This window comes from Dryobates pubescens, chromosome 6, assembly GCF_014839835.1.
Source record: "Dryobates pubescens isolate bDryPub1 chromosome 6, bDryPub1.pri, whole genome shotgun sequence".
Classification (NCBI taxonomy): Eukaryota; Metazoa; Chordata; class Aves; order Piciformes; family Picidae; genus Dryobates; species Dryobates pubescens.
Window position 1 is genome coordinate 46489820 of NC_071617.1, and position 22722 is coordinate 46512541.

The following is a 22722-nucleotide window of genomic DNA, read 5'->3' on the forward strand; positions in this document are numbered from 1 at the left end:
TGGTGTGAGCTGCCTCCCTTGGGCCTGCCCAGGCCCAAGGCTGGGTTGGGGGGGAGGAAAGAGCCCTGGGGGGGGGTTTGGGTGTACCCCCAGGTGGGGATGGGATGTTCTTGGGTATGTTCTGGGATCTCTCTCTTTGTCATGGTGCTTGTGGGTCTCTGTAAAACTTTCATTGTTGTTTGTTATTGTTTTCCTATTTAAACTTTCCATTACTTTTTGCAATCCGTTTGCCTGAGTCGTTATTTCTGCCTGTGGTGGGGAGGGGATCTGCCCCAACCCATTACAACCTTTGTTTATGTTTTTGTAAACCTCAGTTTGGCAGTGTCTCGGTCCAGAGAGGGAAGGAGACTAGTTCTTTTGAATATTCCCGTGCTGTGAAATTAATCGGCACAAACGAGGCCAAAATATCAACAGCTAGACTATTTATTACATAGAGAAAATGGAAATAAGAAGGGGAGAGGGAGAAGATAGAGAGGGAAAGAGAGAAGAGAGAGAGAGAAGAGGAAAGGAATCATATTACCACACCCCTCACCCACCCCAAGACAGTTTGAGTCTGTGGAGGAGAGGTGCTGCATGAGGTGCTGGGTTTGTGCTGAGGCTTTGGCTGGAGATGCGATGTGATCCCTCTGGGCAGCCTGGGTCTGTAGAGAAAGGGTGCTGAGGCTTTGGCTGGAGAACAGATGAGGTCCCTCTGGGCAGCGTGGGTCAGCTCCATGAGTAGAGGACATGGAGAGAGGGTTCAGTCTGCTTCCTTCCTTCTCAGCGGCATGGTCCTCCTTCAGCGTTTTTCTCTCTGCGTTTTTCTTCCCTCCATTGCGGTTTTCTTCCTCTGCGGTTTTCTTCCCCCTGAGCCAGTAGTGGTCAAGTCTTTTATACAGTTTTTAGTCCTTAGGTATGTGTCCGAGCATTGTCCCTCAGGAATTCAGGAGCCAGGAAATCAGAAGTATCCAGGTATCATTCCCCAGGAAGTCTTTCTGTGCAATCCTGTGTGTTTAGGCAGGGGTCTAGATGGAGGGGGGGGGGAGGGCCTCCGCCTTCCCTTCTCCATCTAACCTGTCCACACACCCATTACACATCAGGAGACAGCTGGAGAGTCCATTGACTCATCACCCTCCCTTCCTGGGGGTATCTGATAGCTGTCTTGAAGGCGTGATGGCTGGGTCCTTGGGTCATTGTTATAGGCCAGCTGCAGTCCAGTGTTATCACGAAGCAATCGCAAGGTGATTTGCATCCAGGATTGGTACTGTCTGGGCAAGCAGCAAGTGATTTTATCTTTGTTGAGTCACACCAGGAGTAGACTCTTACAGGCAGTGAGAAATCCTGACAGCTGCCGGACAAGTTGTGAAGTAATTGCAACACAGCATACACTGACTCTGGAGGATGGAGGACTTTACTTACTGAAATGTACACAACGAGGAGAAACTTCTTTATGCTGAGGGCAGTGGAGCACTGGAACAAGCTGTGCACAGAGATGGTGGAATCTCCTACTCTGGAGTCATTCAAAGCTCACCTTAACACTATTCTGTGCAACCTGCTCTAGCTGGACCTGCTCTGGCAAGGAGTGGGGGTATCAGACTGGATGATCTTCAAAGGTCCCTTCAAACCTGTGATATTCAGTTTTGCATTTTAGAATGCATGAGTTCTAAAACCTTTGCATCAACATTTTTTTCAGTATCTTTTTTTGTTGTTGTTTCAGATCATTAATTTTCCTGAACACAAATAGAAAAGGGTTATTTGTAGACCACTAAGCTCCAAATGGTGTATAAGCAGCAATTCCTAAACTGTCTCACTGCATTACTTCCTCATCCTCCACTATAAGCAGCAACAAACTGTAGCTACAAATACATTTTCAACACCCCAAGCATGACTCTTCCCTTTAACCTGTTTCCACTGTCACACAGACATAACTCATGGCACACAAGAAGGATGGAGAGAGATGGTGAGTCATACCACTAAAAGAAGAGATTCTCTGTTCAAGGCTGTTGTGTGGGATGGAGAAGGTCACTAGTGCTACCAAGAGGAGTGTCACCATCGGGAATCAGTGTAACTTGCACTACACAGAGCAAAAATATACAATGTCCCTTTATTTGGGGTATTCCTTAGGTAACAGAGAAACACACAGATGCACCACCTCTGCTTATTTTGGGATGCATTACTGTCTCAATCCAAAGAGGGAAAGAGACTCAGTTCTTTTGAATATTCCCATGGAATTAGAGGCACAAATGAGGCCAAAATATCAACAGCCCTGAGGCTATTTATTAACAGAATAAAGTGGGTGGATCAGAAGGAGAGAGAGAGAGAAAATAGAGAAGAGGGAGAGAGAAGAGGAAAGGAATTATGTTACCACACCCCTCACCCCCCAAAACAGTTTGGGTCTGTGGAGGAAGGCTGCTGCAGCTTTGGCATGGAGGAGAGGTCATCCTTGTTGGCTGTGCTGTCCTCCACTGGCAGAGGGAAAGGAGAGATCCCAAAGTCCAAGTCCAACCCGTTCTCTGAGCAGCCTCTTCAGCTCCATGAGTTGCAACAGGTGGAACTTAGGACACTGAGAGAGGGTTCCTCCTGGTCTGTTTCTTCCAGGCTACATGGCAATGTCTCTGTCCTTTCCTCTCCTAGTATTTTCTTTGTTTTACTTCAGAGCTGCATTGTCCAGGTCTTTTCCTTCTCCCAAGCCAGTAGTTGCTCAGATCTTTTATACAGCTTTTAGGTATGAGTCCAGGTGGTGAATATGCATATTCCAGAGAGTATGGATAGCAGTGGCCTCTGCCCATTATTTCCAGGGTAGCTGCACTCTGGTGAGCAATCGTTATCTATGCACCTTCCCGAGAGTCGTTTCAGTGGCTCTGCCCAATACACATCAGCTATTGTCTGGGCAAGCAGCAAAGGTGATTTTATCTTTGTTGAGTCACAGCAAGAGAGACAAGATTTAGTCTCTCACAATTACACAATCAGATGTGCATACAGATGGCTCAGACATAACATCCAGCTTACTTGGGGAGATAAGACACATCATGTAGTCAGCCCAGAGCAAGCAGCACACAGGATAGCAAGCGCCTTCAGCCCTCCCCTTTCTGCAGTCCAGGGGAACAGCCAACCTGCAGGCCACACACATCCAGCACAGACTGGTCCCATCGAGCCAGCCCAGCACTCAGTCATTGTGATGCCTCATGCACTACCATTGAAGCCCAACTCAGGTGCTCAACCTGGCCAGGCACAGAACTGTCTGGGGTTCAGGGCTTTTTAGGTCTGGCTCTAAATCACAGCAATACAACTGCAACAGCCTTTGTGGCGGTTGAGGCTGGGTGCCTCATGTTGCTGCCACATAAGCTACACCTCCAGTGTCCAGAGGGTCCAACCCAGCAGGTGGACACAGGAGACAGATTATTTCTACCCATAAATCCTGCACCCTAGAAACCCATCTGCAAAGTCCTCCTCTCCCTCTTTCTTCCCTTTCTGCTCCCATGGGAGATGCTCCCTGTTGGGTAATGGTGGGGGAGTATCTCAAGGCTTCTTAGACATGAATAGGCCTAATGTGAGGAGAAGCGGGGGAATAGTCTCAGACCTGGCCAGCCTGAGCCTAGCCTAGCAGTAGTGGGGGAAGAAGGAGCCCTGGGGGTTTTGGGTATCCTCAGGTGGAGAGAAAGGAAGTGTTGGGAGGCTTTTGGTTGTGTGCTGTAGGGGATTCTGTATGCTTTGGGATTCGTTTGTCATTATGCTTGGTAGTTTCTGTACAACACTTACTGCTTCCATTTAAACTTTCCATCACTATTGAAATCCATTTGTGTGAATGCCATTCTTTTGCCCCTCTCAGGGGCAAGAGAGGATCTGCCTGGCCTCAAACCAGGACAGACTTTCAGACCCATGCTGTCTCTGACAGCAGGGAAGAGATCTTTCTGGGGATGTGCACTTTAACTAATGACCCAGATGAGGAACAGACAGCTTGTGCCTTCCTATCCATAGAACAGAATAGAATTAACCAGGTTGGAAAAGACCTTCGAGATCATCGAGTCCAACCTATCACCCAACACCATCTAATCAACTAAACCATGGCACCAAGTACCCCATCCAGGCTCTTCCTAAACACTTCCAGTGATGGTGACTCCACCAGCTCCCTGGGCAGCACATTCCAATGGCCAATCACTCTTTCTATGAAGAACTTCTTCCTCACATCCAGCCTAAACCTCCCCTGGTGCAGTTTGAGACTGTGTCCTCTTGTTCTGGTGCTGGTTGCCTGGGAGAAGAGAAGAGACCAACCCCCACCTAGCTACAACCTCCCTTCAGGTAGTTGTAGACAGCAATATGGTATCCCCTGAGCCTCCTCTTCTCCAGGCTAAGCAACCCCAGCTCCCTCAGCCTCTCCTCACAGGGCTGTGCTAAAGGCCTCTCCCCAGCCTCGTTGCCCTTCTCTGGACACATTCAAGAGTCTCAATGTCCTTCTTAAACTGAGGGGCCTAGAACTGGACACAGGACTCAAGGTGTGGCCTAACCAGTGCTGAGTACAGGGGCACAATGACCTCCCTGCTCCTGCTGGCCACACTGTTCCTGATACAGGCCAGGATGCCACTGGCCTTCTTGGCCACCTGAGCATACTGCTGGCTCATGTTTAGCCTACTATCAACCAGTACCCCCAGGTCCTTTTCTACCTGGCCGCTCTTCAGCCACTCTGACCCCAGCCTGTAGCACTGCATGGGGTTGTTGTGGCCAGTGTGTAGAATCCGGCACTTAGATGCATTCAGTCTCATGCCCTTGGACTCTGCCCATCTGTCCAACCTGTCAAGGTCCCTCTGCAGAGCTCTCCTACCCTCTAACAGATCAACTCCTGCCCCCAGCTTGGTGTCATCTGCAAATTTACTGATGATGGATTCAATCGCCCTCATCCAGATCATCAGTAAAGATATTGAACAGGATGGGGCCCAGCCCTGATCCCTGGGGGACACCACTAGTGCCTGGCTGCCAGCTGGATGTGGCACCATTCACCACCACTCTCTGGGCTCTTACCTGCAAACTAGATATGCCACCTATCTATGGAGGATGCTGTACAGCACAACCCCAATTACTGAAGCTTATTTATGGGATGTTTGTTACGTGTTGAAAAGAGCCACAGCAAATCTGAGCAGCCATAACCTCAGAAGTCACCATACATGCAAGTCACACTGTAGAACATTAATTTTATGCCAGTACAAAGATGTGCTTCTTAGTAAATATCAAGCAATCACATGAATTACAAAGAGCATATTCCACATAGCAGCCCCTTCTCACAGTAATTAGCTATGAAGTATCCTTTAATTGCTCACTTTGAAACATGGTTCTCCCTGCTTTTTTTTTCAAAGAAGAAAAATAATGCAATTAAAATCTTTAATGAGTGCCTGCTGCCTGCCCCCTAATTCATGGGCATTCTAATGTTCAACTTGTGTCTTTTCATAATAGACATAATTGCCAGATCCACTGCAACCCAACTATACAGAACAGCAGCATGTTTTACCCAGTGTACTGTAATAATGTAATTGCTGTGATTCAATACTAGCATTAAGAGAGAAAAACAAATGCTATGTGTGTAAGACTGACAACAAGTCTTTGAAATCATGCAGTGGTTTGAGGTATCTACTGCAAAGAAACAGGAAATATTTAGCCTGTAAACTCTGCATCTCCATTCTAGCTGTTTTGCCTGTACTGCCAACAAAATGAATGAATTCCGCACAATGGCAGGGTCCCATTCATGTGGAAAAGGCTTTTCACCTAAGTTACTGATGATCTCTACACAGATCTTGAGGGTTCCCCTCACTAACACATACAAAGAAAATATTTAGGGTTGACTGCAAGTCTGATGTGAAAACGGGAAGCAAGCAGGACTGGGAGGAAATACCACAGTCTAGCCACTCCCAACCTCTTCTTACAGGCATACCACAACTTGCTCTACTTCAGACCAGAAGCACAGCAAGTGATAGCTTACTGCCTTGTGAACTGCGTGGCATCTGTCTCATTGCTGGTAAGCAACAGATCACAAGTTACTGGTAACCCATTCAGATGTCTCAGCAAAACAGCACATTGATAACAGTTATCAAATACGACCTTATAGGTATATTTTATATCTCACCAGCTGTATTTTAACATACTGTTGCAGAACTAATTCTGAAAACATCAATGAAAACAAGACAGACTTGTCCCCCCAAGCAAAACAGTCCAATAACCCTACACAAGAGAGGGAAAAAGTAATGAAGTTTGTTTATGGATACTGTCTTGGGTAACAAAGTTAAACATTTCTTGCCAATAATCTACATTTACGAAGTTGTTTTCCCAAAATTTGCATCCCCCTTGAAGGTTTGGAAACAAGACTTAGTATTGAGAAGAAGAAGAAACAAGTTCTCTACCCTGCCTCCAGCAACTCACTTTGTAACTATTTATTCAAGAAGCAACTGACAAAGGTGGTCTATTTCCCACTAGAAACATCCCCTAGTGCATCTTTGCAGGTCCCAAACACATAGCTTTGCCTCGCAGAGCAGTTAAAGAGACAGTCAGGTCTGCTATTTTAAGTGCATGATCATGATTTGGCAGGAACCAATGGAGCAGGTAATCCTGCCCCCAGTTGTCCCTCAGCTGTCATAGTTCACTAGCCCTCAAGAAAATATTCATGATGGTTATTCAGCTGTTATATCATCACTGGGCTTGGTGTCACTAAATACACCAAAAAACCCCACCCCAAAAACCTAACAACCACAAAATAAACTCTACAAAACAAACCAAACCAAACCCTTCTCCTTTGCCAAGCCATTCATTGGACAGCATTATTTTATAAAGTTAGGAGCCACAGAGCTAAAAGGTTTTCATTACATTTATGCTTAAAACTGTGTAAGTCTAATTCTATTCTGTTCAAAAGCACACTCACAACCATGAGTTTGCCTCTCACCAGTAAAAAGAAGAGGACAAGCCCCTGTATCTTCCACCCTCACCATCTGCTCTGTACACTCGGGCTCTCCAAGGTCAAACTGCCTTTAGGGATTCAAATTGCAGATAAGATGGGAGGTGACATTTCTGAGCTTTGTTACACAGGCATAGAATGTATTCGGTTTGGATACCAGGAGTTTCATCTCTAGCATGAATGAAGTGAACACAGGGCCAAGGGAAAAAAAGGTCCGTGCTACCTGGTATATTTGGTGGACCAAATCAGCTGTAAGAAGCAGCATTGCCGGGGATGAATAAAGGGATTTTAGGGAAGGTTTATACATGTAAATAAAGAACATCCTTTTTTTTCTGCTTTATCTCAAAAGCAAGCACAAAAAGTAATAGAAAGTGTTCCATTTCTGGCTCTGGGAAACTTCCAGCTAATGTTAAGAGGCAGTGGAGTCAACTCAGAACACTTCTGAGAACAGTTATTAAAGTAAACAAAACTGTATCTAAGGGTTAGTCCTGTCAAACCTCCCCTGCAGAATTCCTGACGGCAGAGCCAGTGCCATCGCCACTGGCAGTGCAACGCAGGGAAACCACACTGCAACAGATCATAATATATGCTCAGTACCCCCCACAAACACAGCCACACCAATTTTGATGGGTTAAACACAGTAAGAAAGGGGACTAGTGGTTTAAGAATAGGCCAGACCATTTTTTCCAACACGTGACAGGAACACGTCATTCTGCCGCAGCCTGAGCTCTGCAAAGGCTGTCACCAGCTGGCCTCCTCCCTGCACAGAAACAGAGCGTTTTCCTCCTCTCACAAAGGCAGCCCATCCATGCCATAACTCAGGCTACGCCTAAAGAATGAGAATTTAGCCAGGAGGCCACAAACCCCTCTAAAACTCCTGACTGTGGTAATCCTCAGGCTGCCTGATTTGTTTCACTAGATTCCTTATGAGAACTCTAGAGCCAACCACCCTGACGAAATAACAGCTGGGTTGAAGGAGAAACACTTGCCAAACTCAACAACTGAGATGCTTTTCATTGTTTATGGAGATGCCTTAGCTTATGAAAATAGGTTCACATTTTCAATAGGACAGAAAGAACACAGGAGGCAAAATCAGGAGAGTGACAGGAAGAAACAGGCCCCAAGCTTTCATTGTGCTAATGTACCAAAGAGAAGCACCTTCAAAGCTGTGAAAGAGGCTACCGTGTTGTTTGGTCATCTGGCTTAGAGGCAGGATGAGTGAAATAGGGAAAGGACCCTTAATTACCCCTTCTAAAGATATTCTCATTTCATCAGAACATGCAAAGTGGCTCCCTTCTAGTAAAGGCATAAGAGGAAAAGCTGAAGCAGCATCATAAGCCAAAACCCAGCATCAGTAAGAAACAGAGAAGGCTTTCTACAATGCAGAATCAGACTCACAACACCTTACAGGTGATTTCTTTCCTCCCTCTCCTCCTTACAGGAACAGTTCTTGTAAGCCATATAGGGTCTCCTACAGAGTCACACAGATCCTGGTGAAGTAGACCTTAGCTTCAACTTAGTAAGACAAGCAAACAGAAAAATAGAGTGAATTTTATCATCAGACTACCTAGCACTGACCTAGACCCTACCTGTGGGTGTCTCAGAGTGGGGAAAGGTGTTCCAGATCTATAGTTCCTGAAAACGCTACCATGTCTCCTTTTCATTAAATTTATGACATATTTATTTTGAGGATCTCTGATGATTTCTGCTACTCTGCAGTACATCTTTGCTCTGTGTCCCCTCCATATGTTGGTAACTCTTCCATTCCTCCTCCCCCGATTTTGTCCCCCTTGTGCTCACTTTGCAGTGGCACAAGTAGAGCAGGCATGTGGAGCAGCTGTTAAGCTTTATGGTCCCGCAAAAGAGTTATAATGGCATGGTTGCTCTTTTGTCTCTTTAAAAATCAGACAGAAAAAGTACCTTTTTGGCAAGTTTTGCTCTGACAGGGCAATCAAAATGTCAGAGAAGCAGGAGAGCTCCCAGCAAGCCAACCTAATTGTATGCTTCTCTTTCATTTTAAGGGGTTCATAATTATGAATACTGAAAGAATGCACAATCCAGCCAAAATCCAAGAGCACTAACTATGCTGCTTACTGGCCTACAGAAACATATCATTATCGCTTGCTGCTGACATGCTCTCCAGGAAGGAAAATGTTTTATTCAGTTGTTAACATTATATCACCAGGGAGACCTCAACTGGAAATCTGCTCCTGGTTAACCCATTTTCTGCAAGTTTGGGCAAGTTTTAAAAACAAAACAAAACAAAATAAAACATTCAAACAAACAACAAACCTGTGCCTGAGAAAACTCACTAGCCTACAAAGCCATCAGGGAAAAGATGTCTCATGTCATAAATCAAACAAAACTTCCCCTTCTTGATACTGTAACAGTAAAACTACAGGAAAGTATTTATGGATAGCAAACACAGGTAAGAATCGGATTGCTCCCCGTGTTCTTTCACTTGTGAGACACGTTCCTGTAGTTCCTATGGTTATCTCTACACACAGCTGTATTTCTACACAATTGTCCTGCATTTTTGTTAAAGCAAACTCCTGGCAGGCAAAATCAAAATGCCTTGTATCCACTTCCAGAAAATGTGTATATACATAGAAGACAGCAATAAGCAAACACAAACTTATTTATTCAACCTTGAGGTCAGCACAGCAGCCTCGCTGCTATCAGTAGCATTTTCGTCCTGCTTGGGCTGGTCCCGATAAGCCCCACTAACATGAGTTATAATTTTAATACAAGTGCATGCAGTGTTCTACAAGCCCTCACTCCTGGAGTCTTCACTTAGAATCACAGAATCAACAAGGCTGGAGAAGACCTCAGAGATCATCAAGTCCAACCTATCACCCAACACCTCATGACTAACTAAACCATGGTACCAAGTGCCACGTCCAGTCCTTTTATGAACACCTCCAGGGATGCTGACTCCACCACCTCCCTGGGCAGCACATTCCAATGGCCAATCTCTCTTTCTGGGAAGAACTTCTTCCTAACATCCAGCCTAAACCTCCCCTGGCACAGTGTGAGACTGTGTCCTCATGTTCTGGTGCTGCTTGCCTGGGAGAAGAGACCAACCCCCACCTGGCTACAACCTCCCTTCAGGTACTTGTAGAGAGCAATAAGGTCTCCCCTGAGCCTCTTCTTCTCCAGGCTAAGCAACCCCAGCCCCCTCAGCCTCTCCTCACAGGGCTGTGCTAAAGGCCTCTCCCCAGCCTCGTTGCCCTTCTCTGGACACATTCAAGAGTCTCAATGTCCTTCTTAAACTGAGGGGCCCAGAACTGGACACAGGACTCAAGGTATGGCCTAAGCAGTGCTGAGTACAGGGCACAATGACTTCCCTGCTCCTGCTGGCCACACTATTCCTGATGCAGGCCAGGATGTCATTGGCCTTCTTGGCCACCTAGACACACTACTGGCTCATGTTCAGCCAGCTGTCAACCAGTACCCCCAGGTCCCTTTCTGCCTGGCTGCTCTCCAGCCACTGTGACCAATAAGAACTTCTAACGGCAGAAAAGGCCTTGAAAACACGAAGCATATGTACCATAGAGGCTTTTTCAGACAGCACTGAAAAGTACAAACCACAGCAATGCTCAGAAGTATGTGGGGTTTATGTCAATTTAGTATTTTGGGGTGCTCCAGACTTCCCCAAAATTTTAAAAGCAAACAATATGCAATTGCTGTGATCTGAAGAAGATTGCAGGAGAGAGGACAGGCTTGTGACAGAGGAACCAGAAATAAAAACACAAAACTAAAAACAGTTGCTACAATATCTCTTTGCAAGCTGTCTGAAAACTGTACAAAAGATCCTAAGAGGATCACTGATGCTCCAAGGTTTTCAAATCTCACTTTGAGCTGTAACTACTTAGTGTTTAAAGCAAAGCAACTTCCCTTACACATTTTCAGCAAACATAGCTTACAAATTTTCTTTATGCTTGCATCCTCCCAGAACATGAACAAGATGAACTACTAGCATGCAGTTTTCCATGCAGTTGTCCTTACACCATCTTTTCCCCTTCCTCTTAAAGGTGATTTTTTTTTTAAGGCAACTGATGTTATAAATAGAAGAAATCTAATTATTTCACTGTAGTACATTACAGATGCTTCTGCATGTGACAAAGCTCCCTGTACCATCAGCATCAGAAACTGCTAAAGACTAAACCAGTTAAAATATTAACCCTGCAGACTAAGAAATGCAAGCAGAATCCTGCAAATGCTAAACAGAGGATACCATCATCATTCCTGGCTTTAGGCAAGGCTCCCTTCCTCTCATTCTTGGTCTGTAAATCCACATAGATATTTTGAATGGAAACATCTGCCTCCTGACAATATATCTGGATGTCAGAACTTGCATGCAACTATGGTGAACAGTCACTTCCCTCCTGACGATCGCCAAAACCCTTCACTCATGTTCTAGTTAATAACTGCAGTGTCACTAATAAAGGAATAAACAGCATTTCCTGCTCAGCAGCTGAATCCTTGCTTCTCTTTATCTAGAGAAGATTATGTAAACAAAACCAACCAGAAGACCTGACATGGAAACAGCAGATATTCCTTTGTGCTATTAGTATTAGAAACTAATTTTTGGCTTACCATGGATTCACTGATTAAGAGGAGAAGAAGGGATTCTTCTATGTTGTCTTGAGGGCAGTATGCACTGGAAGAGAGAACATTTTTCTGAGGAAGGTCAAGAGTTATCCCATCAGCCTCTTTCTCATTTCACAAGAGGAGCAGTAACTTGAAACGTCTCTTGCATAATTCATTTGCTAGGCAATACCTTCTTTTGCAGGTTCACACAATTAAAAGCTCTGCAATAGCTCCTAGTTGAGCTACACTGAAGCAAAAACAGGTCGTTTCCATTTCATAGCAAAGAAAGCTATCTGGTTGGATTTTCCTCCTTTTGGAAAACAATAAAGATCACTCATGTTTTAATGCTTTGTTTTTCCATCAAGCTTTCTGATGGGGAGTTAGGAAGACAAAAAACTATTACATGACTCAATGACATAATTAGCAGTACAAAGGAATACTCAGACACTTTCCTCCAATAAACATGCCAATAAACTGAAATAAAAAAACAGAACACTTACTTCTCTTCTGTGTACAGCTCAGGCCTCCGACAAAGAACATTGCTAACATACGACTGATCTTCCTTGCTCATGAACTCAGGAAGTGGATCAGATAAAGGGCTCCAGTAACAGTCTTCACTGAGGGAATGGAGAAGTACTTGGGCCAGTTGTTTGGCTGCAGTCTAGAGATTAGCAAACAGTACAGAAAAAGATCCATCAGTGAAGTGTTCTCCGACACAAAAGATTCACCCTCTCCCATGTTCCACCTTGGGAAGGAGATGGACCAACAACATGACAGTACTACTTTTCAGAAAGCTAGAAAAGCTTCAACAGCTGCTAAAAAATCAACAGTGGCAGTCCCTCCTCCTCTGAAACAGCCAGCGCAAAGGGAGGTTGTAGGCAGGTGGGGGTTGGTCTCTTCTCCCAGACAACCTGCGACAGAAAGAGGGGACACAGTCTCCAGCTGCACCAGGGGAGGTTTAGGCTGGAGGTGAGCAGAAAGTTCTTCCCAGAAAGAGAGACTGCCCATTGGAATATGCTGCCCAGGGAGGTGGAGGAGTCACTATCACTGGAGATGTTTAGGAAGAGACTGGATGGGGCGCTTGGTGCCATGGTTTAGTTGGTCATGAGGTGTTGGGTGACAGGTTGGACTTGATGATCTCTGAGGTCTTTTCCAACCTCATTCATTCTGGGATTCAAAGTCCCTGTTATCAGATTCAGAAAAATAACTTATTTGGATGCAAAGTTCTTTAGTTCCATCCAAGGTCCTGTCATTCCATCCACCTCACCACAAAAGCAATCACTGAATTAGTCTACAATGTAGCCACAGCAGTGTTGTGCTGTTCATCAAACACCAGAAAGAGAGGTTTCGTAGGTGTACCGAGCAAATGGCAAAGCAATCTAAATGTACAACAGTGCCTCAGAGAAATATTGTCCCACACAACTCTCTTGAACCCCCAAGACATGCATGCCTACTGACAAGTTACAGAAAGCCATCTAAGTGGGCTTTTCTATGCTTTTTATAGCAAGTAAGCATGAGCAAAATGGCCTAGGGCTCTGCAACATTAGCCAGTATCATTTTATCATCTCAGTATGCAATTATTTAGTCAGTCCTACCCTGAGGAGCCAACTCTCCTATATTGTTTTCCTACGGTTTAATAAGGGAGGGAACAATAATATGCCAGCCACAGAAAGATTTCTACTGGTTCATGCAGAAGTAGGAGTACAATTTTTGCTAAGCCTTTCAAAAGGCAAGCACCAAATACTTTAGGTGTCTTTGATTTTAACACAGAGTACAGCAGCTCTGTAAATTAACTTCACTCTTGTTTTGAATAAGAGCAAACAAACCAGAAAAAGCCAAGACTCTGATTTATGTTTTTGCTGCCTTAGGCTAAAAAAAGCATCATTATGCTTGAAGAACACTGTGATCTCATAAATTGGGGGGGGGGAGGGGAATTTTTTATTTTTTTTTAAATTATGTGCTTCATCTTCATGCTTGAAGAACTTATTTAATTAAGCACATTCCTTACTTTGCCCCCTTTGACAGCTCTTTAAAAATAACTCTGAAAATGAAAATTCTAGTAAAAGGGAATTCCCAAGACGAAGTATTGGATTAATACCTTCAGATTTCCCCTTAAGGGATAAATTCCTCAGGGGTGTTATAGAGATCTCCCCAGCTGCACAGGGACAGGGGCATTTGAATGCCATGCTCTGGAGTGGTACAGGAACAGCAGATGCTTAGACTCATTTCAGCAAAATGCTACAACGGGTGAGCGACAAAAATCCCCTGAACTCTGATCTCAATCTGGAAAAGGATGCAGCTCTTGGGACTGTGACAATTGTTTAAGCCACCTCTTCTAATTCCCTGCACAAACTTCTGTATGCATCTGTATTCTCAGTTGGGCATATACAGTGATCCCCAAAGCAACAAGAAGATTCACTGGAACAGTATTTCCAAAACACACAGACGTGCAAAAAAGCACCCAGTATACTCTTGCACTTTGATTGTAGCTCTGCATTTGTGTGGCAGCTAGATACATAGTTGGTCTATCCCCTGGAACCTGGTACTCTGCATCTCCAAAACCCACGCAAACCTCTGCAAGCCCATGCCTACTTCCCTTGCCAAGATTCTCAGGATTTACACAAAACAAAGCTGAAGTAAGCACAAAACAGGTTCAGTTGTATCAAAATTAATGCTTTTAGGGCTACAAAGTTTCCAAGACTGCCATTCTGCATGTTGTTGATCTTGTCACCTCCTGAGTAACTTCAGGATAAGATCTTTTGAAGGAGAGACAAGGAAGAACCAGTTAAAGGTCTAATGAAGTTAAAAACAGTCACATAAATAATTTCCTCAATGTTTTCTTTACCAGAGACACTTAGGATAATAGGATGCAGAATGCCAACATTAATAAATAAATAAATAAAATTATATATATATATTATTTTTTAATATATAATTTTATATATATATATTCTATAATAATAGAAATTACAATCACTGTGTACTGTATTGAAGGGAGCTTTACAGGAAGAGCAATGAAGCACTTGAGTCTAACAAAGCACTGCTTGTTACAAGAGCCAGACGAACTGAATGCTTCTACAGGCAAATGCAAAAAAGAGTGCATGTATACACACTGAAAAGCAGTAACAAAACCAAGACACCTAAGGACAGCAGAATCAATTAAACCTATCTGCACTTCTACCAGGGCTTTTTCTAAAAACAAACAACCCAAACCCAGAAATAACCCACATGGCCAGGAGTTTTGAAGCAGGCAGGTCTTTGACTTCAGGGCATCACTTGATACATCACTTCCAAAAATCCAAGCAGGAGGTAAGGCAGCAACCAGTCAAGTGAAGACAAATACATTTTTGTCCTACTGCCCTGGTTAATAATGAGAATTCCCGCAGAGCAGATAATCCCATCTTCCCATCTCCCAATTCCCTTACCATTCTGAAGGTCTGAGTAGCTTTTGTTTCCACAGTTCTGAGTATTTCTCGCAGACTCCTCATTCCTTTCACAATATTTCTATGGAGAAAGCAGAAAATATAAAAATAAGATTAAAAATACATATGTGTGTATATATATATCCCAACCCCCACCCAAAAGACAGCACATTGAGACAAAATATTTTTGCACTGTGCCAAAGCGTGGCAACGAATTTGACATTCAAACAAAGCGATGAAACAATTGCTAACACCAAGCATGCAGCAGCAAGACAAGTCACGCCGAGGCACAGGCAGGACAATGACACGGAGCAAGGCAGTGCCTGTAGCATGCCTGCTCCAGATGGCTTCTGAAGAGAAGAGGAGAGTCACATTTAACGAACAGGGAATACTTGGAAGCCTTTCTTAGCTCGTATTTACAAAGCAGATGCTTCTCCCTAAAAGCATCCAAATCTCCTCCGTACACACAGACTGCACTTGTTGGAATTACACCAAGCTTACATGATGTTATTAAATGATGATTCCTTTTAGGTGGTGCTTAAATGCCCTCTGTCTGATGGCCCAGACACATGATGAAATTACAGTGGTTTAAACAGTTTATTGTGAGGCAGCTAAGTTGCAGTAACTCTAAGCACAGCTTAACCTGCAATAAAAGAGGGCTAGACTCACACACACACACAAAATCAATCACATTACTTTGCACACACCAGAAGCAATTAAAGCAGACTAGTTGCCAAATGGTATCCTGTATGTCTAAGCTCTAAATGAGATGTGGAGAGGGAAGATTAAAACAACGGATGAAGTAGTCAATACGGATGAAGTAGTCAATACATTTGAAGCCCATAAGCTCTCCAAGGCTAAGGACATGGCCGTACCACCAGAGTAACTACAAAATGGTTCATAGAATCAACAAGGTTGGAAAACGACTTTTGAGATCGAGTCCAGCCTATCATCATCTAATCAACTAAACCATGGCATCAAGTGCCTCATCCAGTCTCTTCCTAAACACCTCCAGTGATGGTGACTCCACCACCTCCCTGGGCAGCACATTCCAATGGCAAATTACTCTTTCTGGGAAGAACATTCTCCTCACCTTGAGCCCAGATCTCCCCTGGCACAGCTTGAGACTGTGTCCTCTTGTTCTGGTGCTGGTTGCCTGGGAGAAGAGACCAACCCCCACCCCGGCTCCAAGCTCCCTTCAGGTAGTTGTAGACAGCAAGAAGGCTCCCCTGAGCCTCCTCTTCTCCAGGCTAAGTGACCCCAGCTCCCTCAGCCTCTTCTCATAGGGCTGTGCTTGAGGCCTCTCCCCAGCCTGGCTGCCCTACTCTGACATTCAAGTGTCTCCCTCTCAAATTAAGGGGCCCAGAACTGGACACAGGAGTCAAGGTGTGGCCAAAACAGTGCTTGCTTTCAAGGCTAGGTGGAAGCTACTCAAAGAAATGCAAACTATTTGAAAAGGAGCAATGATGCACTGAAATAAAGACAACTAGCTATGCAATGCACTGGTATATTAACTGTCAGTTTGGCTTATTCCAGAAGAAGTTTCTCCACGTGATTTAGCAAGCTCCTCAATTACAGGGCCAAGACATGAGGTCCTTTTCTGTGGGTCTAGGAAAGGACATACCCAACAAAGATGCAGTTCTGGACCTTAAATGAGGAAAGGAAAGAAAGCACATGGTGGCATTTCTGCATGGGTAGTTCTCACACCAAATCCAACAGAACTGTTTACACTCTATTTACTATCAGGTACTAAAACCTGAGAAATGTCCCCATCTAAATAAAATGCACCTGCACAACTGCTCTCCTCAGTAACTGGGAACTATTGGGATTTCTTGTACTTCCTTGGGCTCCTTAAGACAGAAGAGTTATGGTCCATGACATTTCTACATCATTCTCAAAAATGCATGCTTAGATTTCTTCTTAAGGTTATGATATTTGTCCTAATACAATGTCAATGAATTCTATTAGCTAGCATCAGAAGGAAGATTAGTGACCACTTGCAAAGCCAATTAATTCTACATTTGGCACATAATCTCTTAAGAGATGAAAAACCTAGAGAATGTGCTCAGAAGAGACAGTTTTGGTCCCAGAGCACTGGAATCACAGAAACACCACGGTTGGAAGAGACCTCAAAGGTCATCAAGTCCAACCTGTCACCACAGACCCCATGATTAAACCATGGCACCAAGTGCCACGTCCAGTCCCCTCTTGAACACCTCCAGGGATGGTGACTCCACCACCTCCCTGGGTAGCACATTCCAATGGCCAACAACTCTCTCTGTGAAGAACTTTATCCTCACCTTGAGTCTAAGCTTCCCCTGGCACAGCTTGAGACTGTGTCCTCTTGTTCTGGTGCCAGTTGCCTGGGAGAAGAGACCAACCCCCACCTGGCTACAGCCTCCCTTCAGGGAGTTGTAGAGAGCAAGAAGGTCTCCCCTGAGCTTCCTCTTCTTCAGGCTAAGCAACCCCAGCTCCCTCAGCCTCTCCTCACAGGGCTTGTGCTCAAGGCCTGTAGGAATCCTGTCTACCAATCCTGGATGCAAATCACCTTGTGATTACATCATGGATCAAGAGGTGCCCCAACAAAGGATAACCGGGCTGCAGCTGGACTACCACAATAGCTCAAGGACCCCGCCATCACGCATTCAAGACAAGATCATTCCTAGCTATCAGATACCCCCAGGAAGGGAGGGTGATGAGTCAATGGACTCTCCACCTGTCTCCTGATGTGTGAGAAGTGGATAAACAGGGAGATGGAGAGGTAGGAGGCGGAGGCCCCCCCCCCCCCTCCATCCAGACCACTGTCCAAACTCACATGAATACACAAAAAGACTTCCTGGGGAACGATACCTGGATACTTATGATCTCCTGGAAAGATTTGATGGGGGACAATACCTGGATGCTTACCTAAGGATGATTTCCCAGAACAATGTCCTGGGGACCAACACCTGGACACTTGCCTAAGGGCTAAAAAACTGTATAAAAAGACCTGAGCAACACTGTCAAGTTAGAAGAAAGAAGACGGCACCACACTGGAAACATCACGGGGCAACACAACGGATCTTGGACTCTGAAAACCTCCCCTCTACCTCTGACCGTTGGTAATATAATCCCTTCCCTAACTCCTTTCCTCTTCTCTCTCTCTCTATTTTCTTCACCCTCTCCCTTTCTTATTTCCATTTTCTCTATGTAATAAATAGTCTAGCTGTTGATATTTTGGCCTCGTTTGTGCGATTAATTTCACAGCACGGGAATATTCAAAAGAACTAGTCTCCTTCCCTCTCCGGACCGAGACAAGGCCTCTCACCAGCCTCGCATTTCAGTTCCAGATAAGGCCATAAACCAAGTGAAGCTTCATGGCAGAGACACCTTGGTCTGGCATGAATGAAAAAGGAAAATGAAGGAATTTTGACATACTAAAGCAAATGAGAAAAAGAAATGGCAAACTGCTGCCCATCTGCAAGTAGTCATCATTGAAACCAAAAACTGCCATAATAAATGCCTAGGAACACCTTGAACAGGAGGCAGGAGTGCAAAATGGGCAGCATGGGAGGAGCATCAAGCACTCACCACCTCCCTGAGGTGCTTGAGTGATTAGGTTTCCCAACAGAGCCATCTGCTTCACACTCTGAACTCTTCACTCAGAAAGCATCTGACAACAATACCAGTTCTACAGGACTGAGGATTTGGTTTAGCAGCTTTTGTATTTTGAACTCTATCAAACATTATTGAGCCATGAAAGCAGACACCTGTCAGCAGTCTGCAAACGTATCTCACTGCAGGAGTTTGTCTTTCTGCTCTACTGTTCCCAGCCAGGAGGCCATCCAAGAACACATTTCATTTGAAGTGTACAAATTGCTCTATTTGCAATTATATGGAACTTAATTTCCATTAATAGATGTCCTTCCTATACTAAACCTGAAGTATGTATTTGAACAGAAATAAATGTGTGGAGATAAGAGGATGGTGGGATGCAAACATAAAGCCTCTGGCAATCCACGGTGAATCCATTTGATCTCGTCTAGATCAGAAACTAAGAAATCTTGAGCCTCTGCAGGACTTGATTAGAAGACCATCTGGAAATCCCAGGTACTCTTGCCTCAAGCCACAGTGTAAGTGGGAATTAAATGAACTGGAAAGAGTCCATGGGCCCCTACTGCACTGCTAAGGTGCCAGAAAACAAAATGAGGAGAACTCGTAGGGAAAAGCACATGGTCAGTAAACTGCCTTGGGTTTAGCCACAAAAGTGGCAAGAGAGGCATTTAATAAAACATGCTGAAGTGTAGTTTAGTATCCAGTTGCAACTAATGCAATAAAGAGTACACAGAACATCATAGGCACAAACTGTGATAAAGGGCATGTTGAGCCCAGTCAGTCCAGCTTGGCATGAGAAGCTGTTTTGTTTGTTCAACCACCCTGCTAATAACACAAGACAATTAATTGCTGTCCATGAACCAAACCAGTTGTATCACATTTGGGTCATACTGATTGGTTAACACTACACAAAACTTTAAGACAGACAACAATAAACACCCTGTGTTTCCACACAAATCGCTGAGAAAAACATTGATAGTGAACCAGAGGGGACTGTCTGCAATGACAGCTCCCCAAAACACGGGCACCAGAAGACCCATGTTTATCCCCACTCATTCTGCTACCAGATGGAAGAGACTAAGCTCAAGATGAGTAAGTGGCCAGTTTGCAGACACCTCTCCAGGGCATGTGGTACTTGAAGCACACAAACAACAGCATCAACATTGCTTCTGCCAGCTCCTTTTACATATTTCCATCTCTAAACATTCATACTCACTCCTTAAAGTGGCAATTCATGCACCTGAAGAAGTAAGCTTCAGATTTCTGTGCATGAAGACAAGTAACTCCAACAAAGCACATTAGAGTTTCCTAATGCCAGCCTGTCTCACAAAAGTAGGGAGCTATAAAAAAACCAATACAAAACAAAAGCTTAATGCTTAGCTGGATCTATCCAGTAGGCAGTAAGGATAACTGCCAAATTAGCAGATGCAATGTCCTGGTGTCCTGGATAAGGTGCTAGATTGTGAGGACTGAAGAGAAGATAAATAGAATTCACCAGGTTGGAAAAAAACTTTGAGATTATCAACTCCAACCTATCACCCAACACCATCTAATCAACTAAACCATGGCACCAAGTGCCTCATCCAGTCTCTTCCTAAACACCTCCAGTGATGGTGACTCCACCACCTCCCTGGGCAGCACATTCCAATGGCCAATCTCTCTTTCTGGGAATAACTTCTTCCTAACATCCAGCCTGAACTTCCCTGGCACAGCTTGAGACTGTGTCCTCTTGTTCTGGTGCTGGTTGCCTGGGAGAAGAGACCAACCTCTGCCTGTCTACAACTTCCCTTCAGGTAGTTGCAGACATCAATAACGTCTTCCCTGAGCCTCCTTTTCTCCAGGCTAAGCAAGCCCAACTCTCTCAGCCTCTCCTCATAGGGCTTGTGCTTGTGACCTCTCCCCAGCTTTGTTGCCCTTCTCTGGACACCTTCAAGAGTCTCACTGTCCTAAACTGAGGGGCCCAGAACTGGACACAGGACTCAAGGTGTGGCCTAACCAGTGCAGTGTACAGGGGCAGAATGACTTCCCTGCTCCTGCTGGCCACACTGTTCCTGATGCAGGCCAGAATGCCATTGGCCTTCTTGGCCACCTGGGCACACTGCTGGCTCATGTTCAGCCTACTATCAATCAGTACCCCCAGGTCCCTTTCTGCCTGGCTGCTCTCCAGCTACTCCGGCCCCAGTCTGTAGCACTGCATGGGGTTGTTGTGGCCAATGTGTAGAACATGGCAATTAGATGTGTTCAATCTCATGCCCCTGGACTCTGCCCATCTGTCCAGCCTGTCAAGGTCCCTCTGCAGAGCTCTCCTACCCTCTAACAGATCAACTCCTGCTCCCAGCTTGGTGTCATCTGCAGACTTACTGATGATGGACTCAATCCCCTCATCCAGATCATCAATAAAGACATTGAACAGGATGGGAGCCATTACGGCTCCTCAGAACAGATGATCAGTCTGTCAGAGATTGCCAAGTCTACCTTTCTACATCAGATTCTACTGTGAAACAGTTACTGTTGAAGTTCCCATGCAACAGAAGTCTATAAATATTTCCAAAAGGAACTAAGCAACAGAAAACTGGCAGGAGAAGGGAATATAAAGAATTGTGTAAGTCTCCCTCTTTCTGCCATTAAGACAGTAGCATACATATAACCATTCCTTCACTCAAACTAAGGCTGCTTGCCCCAAGAAAATACTAAGAGCATCTTGACCAAAGACCCCATAACAGTATAAAATGGTAATAGTTGTTCCACACACTGAAAGGCAGTTAAGAAATGAGCCTAATCTTCACACACCCACATCAGAAAGAAAAAAATCAAACCAAAAAACTACAAACACCAAACCAAAAACCCCCACACCCCACAAAAGTGACTGAACAAATAGAACCCAAATCCTGTGCAGATGCTAACACGAAAGACAACTGACTGCCTCCTACAGTACAAGAGCAAGTGACTGCCTGTATTCTGCACTCACAGCATCAACATTGTTCACTGCCAGAATAAAAGCAAGCTTTCTTGGGATGCAGCAGGGCAAACAACTGCAAGAATTGTGTCCTCAGCAGTACAATGTTTTTAACTAAACATCTTATTTAAAAGCATCTGGGACTCCCACAGATGCAAAGCTTGCTGGTCATTGCACCTGGCAGCTCGACATCAGAAAGGGAGACAGGACCATTGTTTTGTGCTGGTGCCCTCTTTCCACTACACACTACAAGAGAAATGGACATCCCTGACCATGCTTCAATAGGGGCATGGCTGTAGCTGCCAGAAGGAATAAAAGCATGACACCACCACTGATATACTTCTACTCTTCCACCTGGCAAGACAAGAACATAGCACTCATTCTCCTTTTGTAGACAGGTGCTGCTGGGGAAGTACATCCCATCTGGTAGGAGCTACCCCTCTGCCAGCTTGAGCATTCATCATCCAAGGCTTATTTCCTACCTGAAAGCACTGGAAGCAATAAGGATAACAAAAACATTTATTTGCCCTATTCAGTATTGGGTGGAGAAATTTATGATGCACATGAAGCATCCTGAAAAGCTTCTTCCCACTTCCCCCTTCTCTCTTTAATATATCCCAATGCTGTCTATGCCCTCTGCTGGCAGAAACCACACATTAATACCGGCTGGGGGTACAGAGAAGCTGCAGAGTCCTTCTGGTCTCACTTCCAAGCCACCAGATGTTGCATTTCCGTGGCAGTGTTTCTCACTTGCACCGTTAGGAGGTGAGGAGTGCATGGGGCTCTGTTCCCCTTCCAACCATGGAACTGAGACCGCTACAGAGAACATTTTGCTACTACTGCAGTAATTCAGTATATAAACAAAGTGAATGTATTTTTATTCCAAACTGTTCTGCTTTAGGGGGTTTTGTGGGTTGGTTTTGGTTGTGGCGGGGTTTGTTGGTTTTGTTTGTTTTTTTTTAAGGTTGTCATTAAAATAACATGAGAAGGGAGCAAGCAGGGCCCACAGTCAGAGCTAAAACAACCCAGGGGAAATGCTGAACTGATAAAGACTGAATGTAAAACATTACTGAATAAAATGAACATAAGAGAGTTTGATATCCAAAAGGTGCCTAGAGGACATCAGAGCCATATGTTCTAAACAAGATTTTATTTGATTACATAGTTAATGACCTCTTGATGGCAAGAGCTGAGCTTTTTGTTTGTCATGAGAATGGCTGTGCCACAGCTGGTCAAACACCAAC

General features: G+C 44.6%; 1 protein-coding gene across 2 annotated transcripts in view; it reads right to left on the reverse strand.

The window, feature by feature from the left end:
- The window catches only part of TTC7A (tetratricopeptide repeat domain 7A), a 235259-nt gene that overhangs the window by 184820 nt on the left and 27717 nt on the right, over positions 1-22722 (reverse strand). For both annotated transcript variants that reach the window (XM_054162437.1, XM_054162436.1), the window contains 3 exons: positions 14932-15010; positions 12007-12167; positions 11513-11576 (listed from right to left, as the gene is read on the reverse strand). In XM_054162437.1, the coding sequence (XP_054018412.1) occupies positions 11513-11576; positions 12007-12167; positions 14932-15010 (304 nt within the window). The remainder of the gene's footprint in view (positions 1-11512; positions 11577-12006; positions 12168-14931; positions 15011-22722) is intronic.